Genomic DNA, 14,587 nt, shown 5'->3' with positions numbered 1-14,587 from the left:
GAGAGAAAGCCACAAGAGAGTGAGTGAAGAAGCTATACAGAAATTGTGTGACAGCACATAAGTAAAAAAGATTAGGCTATGAGGAAAAGAGAATAGTGTAATTCATGTTTCTCAGGGCAATTGGGGGCTTTGCAGTACTTTCGGTTCACCACTTAAAAAACTTTGGCAAATCAGACAAATTTCATTTTCTAAAAATTTGCTTATCTCTAGTGGATTCACATACTAGAAATGTTTTTACTGAAATTTCTGCAAGTGTCCCATTCATCTCGAAACAGACCCACTAAGATAAAGAGAACTCATTTTCAGCAATTTCTGCAACAGAACCTGAAGAGTGAGCCTCCACCCTAAAGAGAAACTAGTTGTCATACATAAGTTAAAGGGAATCTGTCAGTAGAATCAACCCTCCTGAGCCATCCGTATGGGCATGTAGAGCATAGGAAACTGAATAAAATGATGCTTTGATAGTATTGTTGTTTCCTGAGGACGAGGTTGGAGTACCTCGAAACGCATGTATCCACACCACAGAATAAACAAATGTTTTTATCTTATTGATTCTCTATTATCCTTTGTGGGATACTGAAAGCAGCGCAGGAAAGCCATCCATCTCTTTCTGCCCTTGCTGGCAGTCATAGGTACCATCTAAGCAAGATGTGTTTGTCTTGAGGAGGTTTGTGGTGTTATCTTAAATATGTCTGTGTGTGCTGCTGTTGACCAGTGTATCAGCAGGTGTAATTAGTTCCATACTGTGACCTGTGAAACACCACACCTTATTTAAACTCCCAGCAGTCTATTGAGAGTTGCCAGTAATTTTTTTATCCAGAGTTTTGTATTTTTTCTTAGGGGGCTAAAAACTTAGACAGGTTAGTTGCTAACTACCTGCCTGTTCTGATCTCTGCTGACTCACAGCAGTCACAGAGGGCTCCTGCCAGCGATTCTGCAGCTTTCGGTGACGTTACACCGACAGACCATCTTTTCTTTCGCTCTGCTCTGCTTCAGCGCGTCTCTGCCGATGTCATGCTGACTGATGTGAGGTCAAATGAAGCAGCAAAATTGCAGGCAGTAGTTATAGATTCTTTTCAAATGATTTTGGATTAGGATGATGTCAGACAATTACAGTAATGTATTGTATTATACTACTGTAATATGCATGACCTGGTTCACATTCAGTCTTGGCTGGTCAGTGCTTTTGTGTAATAACTATTCATAAATGTCATATTATAACTTACACTGAATTGCAGCTGGATTGGAAAAGAATTGGTCTTGTCCTGTAAAAAAGGCAAAGTAAAAAGTACAGATTAGATTATACATAATGTAAAAATGCTTGAAGTATATCTCACTGACATCCCAATTTAGCAGGTATGCTATTGAACAGTTGACAAATAACTTAAAGAAAGCCTGTCACCTCTGTAAACACTATTTATCTGCAGATACAGGATAAATCTGCAAGCAAATAGTGTTACAATGCTGCTTGGTCATCTTACTGAAAGTGCGGCTACTGTGAGAAAATGAACTTCTTTCTTCCTGGGAGCTGCTGGCTTTCAGTCATAGGGAGTGCTTATAGGGAGTGTGTGCAGGGAGTGCTTACAGTCACTTCTCACAGCACCACTTACTATACTGTGAGTAGTGGTTGTAAGCACGCCCCAAAACACTGACTGACGGCTCACTCTGCAGCGCATCTGTGTCAGACAAAGACAGAGATCCTATGCGTGAGTCATATTACACAAAATATCAAGTTGTGGACTCTTCAAAGTGACGTTTCTTCTGGTTCACACACTGAAGAACTCCAAATTTATTTGCAATATTCTGGTTATTTTTTCTATATTCTAGAAAAAAAAGTTCCTACCATCCACAAGTTTATTAGCGATTAACATTTCTTCTTCCTTCTCTTTTTCTTCTGGCTTTGTAACTACCATCGATGTTAATGGAGTCACAAACTTAAACTTCAGGGACAGCTCAAGCGCCTGCGCCGTTAGGTTTGCTTTTTCGGATGGGTCCGCATAAAGTCTAAAATGGAATAATTTTAAGAAATAAAATAAAAATAGTTTCAATATTTAAACAAATAATAAGCTCTACAGTAGAAATATATAATCACATAGTTCACCATGTACCATATATTGTACAATACTATTAATGGCATTGTATATTAATAAATAATACAAATCAAAGATAACCTGTCATATTATTAAAGACGTTTTCCTCTTTTAAATGTAAATTTTCTAAAGGATTGTCCAGTTTAAAATGAACAAAATGAGCTGATCAATGATTTTATTCCCATACTGCATCTCCACCACTACCTCCTCTTTTTATTGGCATGACATGACATTAGCAATGATATAATGACTACACCCTATATAATTTCTACAGCCAATCACCGGGTTTAGTGGTCTTATGACTCCTGAGTAGAGATGAGCGGTGTTCGACTAGAACTGTTCGCCAATCTCAAATTCGAGCTGTTTTGGGCGGTGTTCGAGTTGTTCGACGAACCCGAATGATTTGCAAAAAATTCGGCTGTTCGAGGTTATGTTCGATAACTGTTCGTGCACCAAAAGCGTGTCCTGCATGTCTGGCGCTATTTAGAGCACCAATCATGCAGGGATTGTCTGCCACTCACTGTAATGCCACAGCTATGGTGGTTGTGGCATTACAGTGATTGCCCAAATCGATGGGAACAGTGCCAACAGTGAAACATGAAAAGCCGGCAATTCAGCAGCGGCATACACCTGTACCCGACAATTTAGAACCGAAAGAATAGAGCATCCACACATAGATTAGATAGATATAAACATGTCAGCCACATATATACGAAGTACAGTGAAAGTGCTGCTTACTGTACTTGTCATTTAGCGTAAAGGATTTATCAAAAAAAATAATAGTGTTTTCATGCACTGTCTCTTTAAAAAAGCCGGCCGGCAATTCAGCAGCGGTACCCGACAATTTATAACAGAAAGAATAGAGCTTCACACATAGATTAGATAGATAGAAACATGTCAGTCACATATATATGAAGTACAGTGATAGTGTTGGTTACTGTACTTGTCATTTAGTATTAAAATAAAGGATTTATTATTAAAAAAAATTGGCGTGGGGTTCCCCTTAATTTTAGGCTCTAGCGGAGGTTAAGCAGACGACTGGGGCAGATGTTTGAAGCCTGGGAAGGGGGTAATACCCACGGAGCTTCCCAGGCTACTAATATCAGCCCCCAGCTGAATACATAGCCTTTACTAGCTATTAAAATGGGGGACCCCCCAAAAAAAATGACGTGGGGTCCCCCCTAATTTAATAGCTAGCAAAGGCTAGGCAGACAGCTGGGGGGCTGATATTAATAGCCCAGGAAGGGAGCCATGAATATTGGCCCCCTCCCAGGCTAGAAACACCAGCCGTCAGCCGCCCCAGAAATGGCGCATTCATAGGATGCGCCAATTCTGGCACTTAGCCTCGCTCTTCCACGCTGCCCTGGTGCGGTGGCAGGGGGTAATAGGGTTGGGGTTGATGTCAGCTTATAATGCCAGCTGACATCAAGCCCAGGTTAGTAATGGAGAGGCGTCTATAAGACACCCCCATTACTAACCCCATAGTCAAAGTTAAAAAAAACACAAACACCCAGAATAAAGTCCTTTAATTGAAATAAAGACACAATCCTTTATTGTTCTAAATTAAACCATACTTACCATCACGCCCATTCCAGCTGAAGCCAACGATCTCCTGCAATAAAAGAAAAATAATAAAGCAACCTCATCCTTACCTTTCCATGGTTCCCACGACAGCTTCAGCTCTGCTACATCGAGATGACAGGCTGGACCGCAGCAGAACGCTGCCATCCAGCCTCTCATCCCGCAGACACTGAGAAGCGCAGGCTTGCTTGCGCTGCTCAGCGTCTCTCTGTGACGACATCCAGATGAGCCGAGTTCATGTCCAATGAACTCGGCTCACCTCATGCACGTCACTGACAGCGTGGGAAAATTCTCACGCTGAAGCGGTGAGTGCAGGAGAATTCTCCCACGCTGTCAGTGACGTGCATAAGGTGAGCTCATGTCCAATGAACTCAGCTCACCTCCTGCACGTCACTGACAGCGTGGGAGAATTCTCCTGCACTCAGCGCTTCAGTGTGAGAATTCTCCCACGCTGAAGCGCTGAGTGCAGGAGAATTTTCCCACGCTGTCAGTGACGTGCATGAGGTGAGCCGAGTTCATTGGACATTAACTCGGCTCATCTGGATGCCCTCACAGAGAGACACTGTGGAGCGCAAGCAAGCCTGCGCTTCTCAGTGTCTGCGGGATGACAGGCTGGATGGCAGCGTTCTGCTGCGGTCCAGCCTGTCATCTCGATGTAGCAGAGCTGAAGCTGTCATGGGAACCATGGAAAGGTAAGGATGATGTTGCTTTATTATTTTTCTTTTATTTCAGGAGATCGTTGGCTTCAACTGGAATGGGCGTGATGGTAAGTATGGTTTAATTTAGAACAATAAAGAATTGTGTGTTTATTTCAATTAAAGGACTTTATTCTGGGTGTTGTGTTTTTTTTAAATACTTTACTAGAAATTCATGGTGGTCATGTCTAATATTGGCGTGACCCCATGAATTTCGGGCTTAGGGCCAGCTGATAATGCCAAGCTGGCCCTAACCCCTTTATTACCCAGTGAGCCACCGCATCAGGGCCCTGGATGAGTTGGGTACAGCGCCAGAAGATGGCGCTTCTATGAACGCGCCATTTTCCGGGGTGGCTGCGGACTGCAATTTGCAGCGGGGGTGGCCCAGAAAGCTTGGGCCTCCCTGCGCTGCGGATTCCAGCCCCCAGCTGCCTAGTTGTACCTGGCTGGACACAAAAACAGGGCGAAGCCCCACGTCAATTTTCTTTAAATTATTTCATGAAATAATTAAGAAAAAAAGGGCTTCCCTATATTGTTGTGTCCGGCCAGGTACAAATAGGCAGCTGGTGGTTGGGGGCAGCCCGTTCCTGCCTGCTGTACCTGGCTGGACACAAATATAGTGCGAAGCCCCACGTCAATTTTTTTTAAATTATTTCAGGAAATTCATGAAATAATTAAAAAAAAATTGATGTGGGGCTTCGCCCTATATTTGTGTCCAGCCAGGTACAGCAGGCAGGAACGGGCTGCCCCCATCCACCAGCTGCCTATTTGTACCTGGCCGGACACAACAATATAGGGAAGCCCTTTTTTTCTTAATTATTTCATGAATTTCATGAAATAATTAAAAAAAATTGAAGTGGGGCTTCGCACTATATTTGTGTCCAGCCAGGTACAGCAGGCAGGAACGGGCTGCCCCCAACCACCAGCTGCCTATTTGTACCTGGCCGGACACAACAATATAGGGAAGGCCTTTTTTTCTTAATTATTTCATGAATTTCATGAAATAATTAAAAAAAAAGTACGTGGGGCTTCGCCCTATTTTTGTGTCCAGCCAGGTACAACTAGGCAGCTGGGGGCTGGAATCTGCAGCGCAGGGAGGCCCAAGCTTTCTGGGCCCCCCCCGCTGCAAATTGCAGTCCGCAGCCACCCCGGAAAATGGCGTGTTCATAGAAGCGCCATCTTCTGGCGCTGTACCCAACTCATCCAGGGCCCTGGTGCGGTGGCTCACTGGGTAATAAAGGGGTTAGGGCCAGCTTGGTATTATCAGCTGGCCCCAAGCCCAAAATTCATGGGGTCACGCCAGTATTAGACATGACCGCCATGAATTTCTAGTAAAGTATTTAAAAAAAACACAACACCCAGAATAAAGTCCTTTAATTGAAATAAAGACACAATTCTTTATTGTTCTAAATTAAACCATACTTACCATCACACCCATTCCAGCTGAAGCCAACGATCTCCTGCAATAAAAGAAAAATAATAAACCAACCTCATCCTTACCTTTCCATGGTTCCCACGACAGCTTCAGCTCTGCTACATCGAGATGACTGGCTGGACCGCAGCAGAACGCTGCCATCCAGTCTGTCATCCCGCAGACACTGAGAAGCGCAGGCATGCTTGCGCTCCTCACTGTCTCGCTGTGACGGCATCCAGATGAGCCGAGGTCATGTCCAATGAACTCGGCTCACCTCATGCACGTCACTGACAGCGTGGGAAAATTCTCACGCTGAAGTGCTGAGTGCAGGAGAATTCTCCCACGCTGTCAGTGATGTGCATGAGGTGAGCTCATGTCCAATGAACTCAGCTCACCTCCTGCACGTCACTGACAGCGTGGGAAAATTCTCCTGCAATCAGCGCTTCAGCGTGAGAATTTTCCCACGCTGTCAGTGACGTGCATGAGGTGAGCCGAGTTCATTGGACATGAACTCGGCTCATCTGGATGTCGTCACAGAGAGACGCTGAGCAGCGCAAGCAAGCCTGCGCTTCTCAGTGTCTGCGGGATGACAGGCTGGATGGCGGCGTTCTGCTGCGGTCCAGCCTGTCATCTCGATGTAGCAGAGCTGAAGCTGTCCTGGGAACCATGGAAAGGTAAGGATGAGGTTGCTTTATTATTTTTCTTTTATTGCAGGAGATCGTTGGCTTCAGCTGGAATGGGCGTGATGGTAAGTATGGTTTAATTTAGAACAATAAAGGATTGTGTCTTTATTTCAATTAAAGGACTTTATTCTGGGTGTTTGTGTTTTTTTTAACTTTGACTATGGGGTTAGTAATGGGGGTGTCTTATAGACGCCTCTCCATTACTAACCTGGGCTTGATGTCAGCTGGCATTATAAGCTGACATCAACCCCAACCCTATTACCCCCTGCCACCGCACCAGGGCAGCGTGGAAGAGCGAGGCTAAGTGCCAGAATTGGCGCATCCTATGAATGCGCCATTTCTGGGGCGGCTGACGGCTGGTGTTTCTAGCCTGGGAGGGGGCCAATATTCATGGCACCCTTCCTGGGCTATTAATATCAGCCCCCAGCTGTCTGCCTAGCCTTTGCTAGCTATTACATTAGGGGGGACCCCACGTCATTTTTTTTGGGGGGTCCCCCATTTTAATAGCTAGTAAAGGCTATGTATTCAGCTGGGGGCTGATATTAGTAGCCTGGGAAGCTCCGTGAGTATTACCCCCTTCCCAGGCTTCAAACATCTGCCCCAGCCGTCTGCTTAACCTCCGCTAGAGCCTAAAATTAAGGGGAACCCCACGCCAATTTTTTTAATAATAAATCCTTTATTTTAATACTAAATGACAAGTACAGTAACCAACACTATCACTGTACTTCATATATATGTGACTGACATGTTTCTATCTATCTAATCTATGTGTGATGCTCTATCTTTCTGTTCTAAATTGTCGGGTACCGCTGCTGAATTGCCGGCCGGCTTTTTTAAAGAGACAGTGCATGAAAACACTATTATTTTTTTAAATAAATCCTTTACACTAAATGACAAGTACAGTAAGCAACACTGTCACTGTACTTATTATATATGTGACTGACATGTTTCTATCTATCTAATCTATGTGTGAAGCTCTATTCTTTCTGTTCTAAATTGTGGGGTACAGATGCTGAATTGCCGGCCGGCTTTTTTAAAGAGACGGTGCATGAAAACACTAATATTTTTTTTAATAAATCCTTTACACTAAATGACAAGTGCAGTAACCAACACTGTCACTGTGCTTCTTATATATGTGACTGACATGTTTCTATCTATCTAATCTATGTGTGAAGCTCTATTCCTTCTTGTCTAAATTGTCGGGTACCGGTGTATGCCGCTGCTGAATTTGCCGGCCGGCTTTTTTAAAGAGAGTGTCTTCTGAGCAGTTTGTCAGCTTTTGGACACCTTTGCAGGTGTTTTCTATGTGTTTCTATGTGTTTTTGTTTGCCTGCCATTGGTTTTAACGGTGTTCGACGGTGTTCTAAGGTGTTCGACGAACAGTTCGACGAACAGTTCCTCGAACATCCCGGTGTTCGACGAACCGAACCGAACCCGAACACTACGGGGGTGGCTCAACACTACTCCTGAGCAGCACTGGGGCAGAGGTCAGTGAGGAAAGCTCATTTTGTTTTGTTTTTCACCAACCAACCCTATGGAATATTTAAATTTAAATGAGTATTAACCCCCTTTAAATATCATGTCTCATTTGCAGTTAAGATGTTATTGAGCAGGAGGAGCAAAGTAGAGTTTTTAGAGATAGGGTTTTGGTACAAATTTATTAATTTTAAAGCTTTGCTTGAATTCAGTAGAAAAATCTACACTATAATTTATATGACGGAGATCTGAAATCCGTAGTGAATCTGGAGTTGTTTTTCTTTTTTCCTATGCTTCTCCATTTCTGTGAAATGACTCCCAATATGTAAATCTAGTCTTTTTAGTCAAGTGGGTGTGGTTCTCAATTCTTCTTTCTGGTCATCTTCTTGAGGACCACGCCCGCATGACTTAAAAGACTAGATTTATATACAGTGAAAAGATGGAAATATCTGAGAAATGGAGATCAGGGAAAGAAGAAAAACAATGCCATGTTCAGAAGAACAGTGGCATTTACACCAAGTAAAAAAACATCACATATTTTTGGCATGTGAAGCATTCCTCTTTAATTATTCTCCATCTATTACATTAATAGATGTTTTTCAACAGGAAAATGTATGAAAATAGTGCGCGTTGCATTTTAACAATACCTGCATAGTTTATCTGACAAAGTAAATTCATTTATAGGTTAACATTAGCCCCATAGTACAGGCAGAAAACAATGGATAGTGTACTGAATAAAGCAGCCAAACTCTTTTGAAATGTCACTGTTGTTTCAAAAAACTTAGCATAAATTGTAATAGCAAATATAAAAGACTTTATTATATATTTTATATGATGCTTTTTTCCACATAAACCATTATTTCAACCCCTTACACACCATCCACCCTCACCCCACCTCCTGAACTCAGCATTCAACATGAAAAACAACTAAAATCAATCTGAACCTAGACTGCCATTTCACTGAAGGATCAGGTTGCAGCTGCCTGTTGAAATTTGTGAAGAGAGGAGGGTAAAGAAGGAGTGAGAAGCTGAGAGAAAGTCAGAAAGATGGGGCTGTAATTTTCTAGTAAATATACTGCCTCACCCCAGTGATGGATTCAAATCTGCAATGCTCAGTACTGTTGTATAATGTCCTCCATGCTTCTGTATAATGCCCTCCATACTGCTGCTGCTTATCAACGTGTGCTACATAGATAAAGGAGAACAGGAATCCCTTTTGTGCAGTGTATGGGAGACATAGTAATTAGTATCTACCAATTAGCTTTGAGATAACTTAAATAGGTTTTCCAGGCAGACAGATTAAAGCATTGCAAACTTCATCAGAAATGAAGAAATTTCATAATTTATCTGCTGTTAAAATTTTGCCCTGTTCCTGAGCTATCACATGTGGTGATGTGACCTCAAGCGCCTTAATTCCTGCTACAGTCCATTCATAGTGGAGTACAGAGATTTTCTTCTGTGCTTTGAATGTCTCAGCAGCTCTGCTCTGTGCTCTGGACAGTGATGTCATGGAGGGCGTGGCCTGTGATCCTCATCAAGTTGTAATTGACTATGGATGTGCACAGGTATGAGAGAGCAGAAGCTGTAGAGGCAGTGTGCAGGCTCCAGAGCTATTACTCCTATCAAATTGTGACTTTGCCCAGAGGAGATGCTGCTGGGCATTCTAGGCTCATTGCTCCCTTACTATTCACTAATCCTCTGTGATGCCAGTTTTACCACCTGGAACAGTATTGTGTGTAACATTATTAACTGGGGGCAGCACGGTGGCTCAGTCGTTAGCACTGCAGCCTTGCAGTGCTGGGGTCCTGGGTTCAAATCCCACCAAGGACAACATCTCGCCATTGTATGTTCTCCCCGTGTTTGCGTGGGTTTTCTCCAGTTTCCTCCCACATTCCAAAGACATACTGATAGGGAATGTAGATTGTGAGCCTCAATGGGGACAGTGTCAATATTGTCTGAAAAGCGCTGTGGAATTAATGGCGGTATATATGTGAGTAAAATAAATAAAAATTAAAAAACTGCAGCAGAGTGTCAGAACAGCTCATGTTAGTTGAAGTAGGCGGGTTTGTGTTAGGAAGGAAAACTGTGTGTGCGGTAATTCATCAATCTTGAGACTGTATAGGAGTCTCAGGATAATGCTTTGTAGGTGGAGTTGGTGGGAACTGAGGATTGGGAGTATGTGAGCTGTGGGACAGATACAACTTTGTCTGTTGGAACATGAAATCTAGAGGCACAGAGGGAGAGATGGTAGGAAGTTCAGGATAAAAATAATAACAAACCACAAAAATGGCTACAATAGGCTAAAGTAGAGCGAAAAAAAATGAAAATAGGGGTGACAGGGCTTTATGGGTCTCATTACAAAGACAGCCAGATCTTTTTTTTCTTTTTTTCGTGCCCCAAAAAACATTTAAAACAAGAGATAAAGCATACATAGGGGAAAACTGTTAAAAAATGCAGGGTCCAAGTTATAAAATGGCCATAAGTTGTGTTATTACTCATATACACATGACAGATTAGTATGAAAAGTTGCCCAAAAAGACAGATATCCTTTCAATTCTAGCAGTGGTATGTGAAGAATATAAGCAAGGACATTGAAGAGAATAATTATTTAAATCCATATAATGACCCTTATAACGATAATGAACCTGATATAAATTAGTAGAAACAATTCAGATGCAGTTGAGGTTCAGACTTTCAGCTTTCATTTGAGGGTATCCACATTAAAATTGGATGAAGGGTTTAGGAGTTTCAGCTCCTTAACATGTGCCACCCTGTTTTTAAAGGGACCAAAAGTAATTGGACAATTGACTCCAAGGCTATTTCATGGACAGGTGTGGGCAATCCCTTCGTTATGTCATTCTCAATTAAGCAGATAAAAGGCCTGGAGTTGATTTGAGGTGTGGTACTTGCATTTGGAAGGTTTTGCTGTGAAGTAAACATGCGGTCAAAGGAGCTCTCCATGCAGCTGAAACAAGCCATCCTTAAGCTGCAAAAACAGAAAAAACCCATCCGAGAAATTGCTACAATATTAGAGTGGCAAAATCTACAGTTTGGTACATCCTGAGAAAGAAAGAAAGCACTGGTGAACTCATCAATGCAAAAAGACCTGGGCGCCCACGGAAGACAACAGTGGTGGATGATCGCAGAATAATCTCCATGGTGAAGAGAAACCCCTTCACAATAGCCAACCAAGTGAACAACACTCTCCAGGAGGTAGGCGTATCAATATCCAAATCTACCATAAAGAGAAGACTGCATGAAAGTAAATACAGAGGGTTCACAGCACGGTGCAAGCCACTCATAAGCATCAAGAACAAAAAGCCTAGACTGGACTTTGCTAAAAAACATCTATAAAAGCCAGCACAGTTCTGGAAGAACATTCTTTGGACAGATGAAACCAAGATCAACGTCTACCAGAATAATGGAAAGAGAAAAGTATGGCGAAGGCGTGGTACAGCTCATGATCCAAAGCATACCACATCATCTGTAAAACACAGCGGAGGCAGTGTGATGGCTTGGGCATGCATGGCTGCCAGTGGCACTGGGTCACTAGTGTTTATTGATGATGTGACACAGGACAGAAGCAGCCGAATGAATTCTGATGTATTCAGAGCCATACTGTGTGCTCAGATCCAACCGAATGCAGCCAAACTGATTGGTCGTCGTTTCATACTACAGATGGACAATGACCCAAAACATAAAGCCAAAGCAACCCAGGAGTTTATTAAAGCAAAGAAGTGGAATATTCTCGAATGGCCAAGTCAGTAACCTGATCTCAACCCAATTGAGCATGCATTTCACTTGTTAAAGACTAAACTTCAGACAGAAAGGCCCACAAACAAACAGCAACTCAAAACCACCTCAGTAAAGGCCAGGCAGAGCATCAAAAAGGAGGAAACACAGCGTCTGGTGATGTCCATGAGTTCAAGACTTCAGGCAGTGGTTGCCGACAAAGGGTTTTCAACCAAGTACTAGAAATGAACATTTTATTTATAATTATTTAATCTGTCCAATTACTTTTGGTCCCTTTAAAAACAGGGTGGCACATGTTAAGGAGCTGAAACTCCTAAACCCTTCATCCAATTTTAATGTGGATACCCTCAAATATATATGGACCTAACTGTATATACACTGTATATATATATATATATATATATATATATATATATATATATTATTATTTTATTTTTTTTTTCCCTGTAAGGAATTTGGAGAGATTCTTATACACAAATATTAGCCCCCATTATACAATTGAAGGTGTTGTCCCCAAAAACCTTTATAGGGTAAAGCCACCCTTTTCACATACCGTTTTTCCAGTAGCTGCTGTATGGTGAGATATGCCCAGAGTCGCTCTGTAAAGTCACCAAAGATGTATTGCTGCTTTTTGCTCACGTCGTCCTCGCTAGGGAGCTGAACATTTTCAGAGTATTTCTTGGATTCATCCGCCTATGCAAAATACAGCATTAAATCACTCATCAAAATACGGTATATTTTTAGGGCAGTCAGTAAGAAATAAAGGGGGCTTTGCATATTAATCATTTTTAATTGTAATGCCTCTAGACTACCTGGTGGCTGGGATAATATTTATTGATTTATTAATAATATTATTATTGTTGTTGTTATTATTATTGCTGCTAATAATAATAATAATAATTTTATATAACCAAAGTCGATACAAATGAGGTTCATGGTCAAAGTGGAGTACAGAACCATTGCCCATGACCTTCAAACCTGGAGCAGAGCTTTAAACCTAGGTGGGGTTCCCAGAGTAGTTTCTTATGGCTTGCAAATGGTATATCAAAAAAAGGTACAAAATCATATGGCAGGAGTGTGGTTTTATGGAGACAGCCCTTTTTTAAATTGAAGATGGTCTCATGATCTGCCTCTTATTATGAGTACAACTTCGGAAACCACAGAAGAATTGTAATATTACATGTCAGGAATTCAAATGAAAAGCTAACCTTGTCTTCCATGAATGGTCAGGGTCCCTTAGTGCAGTATTCAGTCAGTGCTACATCAATATAGTATATTGTATTGATGTAACTAATGACCATAGACCACTTCATAAACTCCCACTGCCTAACCAGCCATTACATGACCGGTGCCTCTCAAGTCAAATAGAAAATCCAAACCTGGTAAAAATCCCACAACTACACACATAATCTGCACTTACACCTTCTGCCTTTACATCCACAATAAATGAGTTCAGGTCATTATCTGTTACCCGTCCGGCAACGACAATTTCACTCCCTTCAAAGTAATGTTTGAAGTTGTTCTCAGTGAGGTCAGCGATGGCGTTCTCAGGATACTGCATTTCTATGTTAATCAATGTTGGATTTGCAATTTCATTATAAAAGCCCTAAAGTGCAAAAAAAAGAAATGAAACAATCAGCATGTATATAAACACTCATATGTATGTAAAGAGATAAATGTGTGTGTATATATGTGTAACGCCCCAAAGTTGTTGTGTATGTTCCTTTAAGATGTTGAAGAGCTGCCAGCTACCTCATTATGTTTGCACAATGTTAACATTTCCCTTTGCAGATAATGTACATAAGGATTCAGTACATAGAAGTGGTTTATATATGCACAGAGTGATGGACTTATTATGTTCTGCCATTAGGAGGTTGTTAAGAGTTAACAAAGCAGCCCTGCTTTCCATATATGGCCATAAGGTCACAGGGTTAAACCACATAACAGAGTCCTGGGCCCAGCAGTGAAGGAGGAGGAGACATTTTGTCTACCAGTGTGTCCTCCTAGAGGAGCTGAAGAAGCAGGTAGGAGAGCGGCCATATAGCTCCTGTATATGAGAAATCACAGCCTCAGCTTCAGACAGCTGTGTGATAAGGACTGTGCATATAAGCAGAAGTTGAAGCTCAGAAATCTCTGCACCATTATATCTGCATTATTATACTGGAAAGTAGCTGTGATTGCTGCATTGGAATTGAATCTCTGTTCAAATCATCGTTTATCTTGCTGTAGTTGAGTATTCGTGCAAAAGTAAAAGTTATCAACAGCCCCTCTGGCCCCCTATTTTCTGGACTATTTGGAGAGCACCACATTACATCACACTACCAGGAAGCAGAGATTAATAAAGTGCAGCCTGGCATCACAAACTTTCTTTTCTTTATTTTCTTTGTCACTATGGCAGAGTGGTAACTTCCGCACACCACATGGCATATTGAGAGACATACTGTATGTATATAATGTATATTAGATTTGCAGCACCCCGGTCCAGTAGCCACGTCATTACTCCTTGGCCACTGGACTAAAGACCTGTAAAATTCCTCCCACTTGCGCTTCTTCTGATTAGTTGGTTGAGCATGAAGAAATGCATGCATCATGCCAAAATGGTGACGCACCACTAGGCCTACTAATCAGAAGAAGGGTCGGCATGTAGGAAGAAATATGCAGGGCTCTGGTATGGCGGACCCGGCTGCTGGTGTGGTCGCTGAACTAGCCTCCTGCGTATTTTTTTGCTGTTTGTTTATATACTAAATGAATATATATTTATTTAACATTTATGAAACCAACAAGTAACAAAAACATTATTTTTATTTAATTGTCCTCCAGGCATTGAAAAGTTATGAAATCTTGGAATTTACTTCATTACCTTATTTTGTCTCCTTTTCTCCCAAACACTATCGT

At 41.9% G+C, this 14,587-nt stretch overlaps 1 protein-coding gene across 10 annotated transcripts in view; it reads right to left on the bottom strand.

Moving 5' to 3' along the window:
• Window positions 1-14,587, bottom strand: part of LOC141157339 (inter-alpha-trypsin inhibitor heavy chain H3-like) — a 148,748-nt gene that overhangs the window by 53,948 nt on the left and 80,213 nt on the right. For all 10 annotated transcript variants that reach the window (XM_073644449.1, XM_073644450.1, XM_073644451.1 and 7 more), the window contains 4 exons: window positions 13,113-13,298; window positions 12,246-12,385; window positions 1,844-2,004; window positions 1,227-1,265 (listed from right to left, as the gene is read on the bottom strand). In XM_073644449.1, coding sequence (XP_073500550.1) covers window positions 1,227-1,265; window positions 1,844-2,004; window positions 12,246-12,385; window positions 13,113-13,298 — 526 coding nt within the window. The remainder of the gene's footprint in view (window positions 1-1,226; window positions 1,266-1,843; window positions 2,005-12,245; window positions 12,386-13,112; window positions 13,299-14,587) is intronic.

This window comes from Phyllobates terribilis, unplaced genomic scaffold (assembly GCF_046119375.1).
Source record: "Phyllobates terribilis strain yellow unplaced genomic scaffold, ASM4611937v1 Scaffold_8__6_contigs__length_399053987, whole genome shotgun sequence".
NCBI lineage: Eukaryota > Metazoa > Chordata > Amphibia > Anura > Dendrobatidae > Phyllobates > Phyllobates terribilis.
This window is presented reverse-complemented; position numbering and strand designations above follow the sequence as displayed.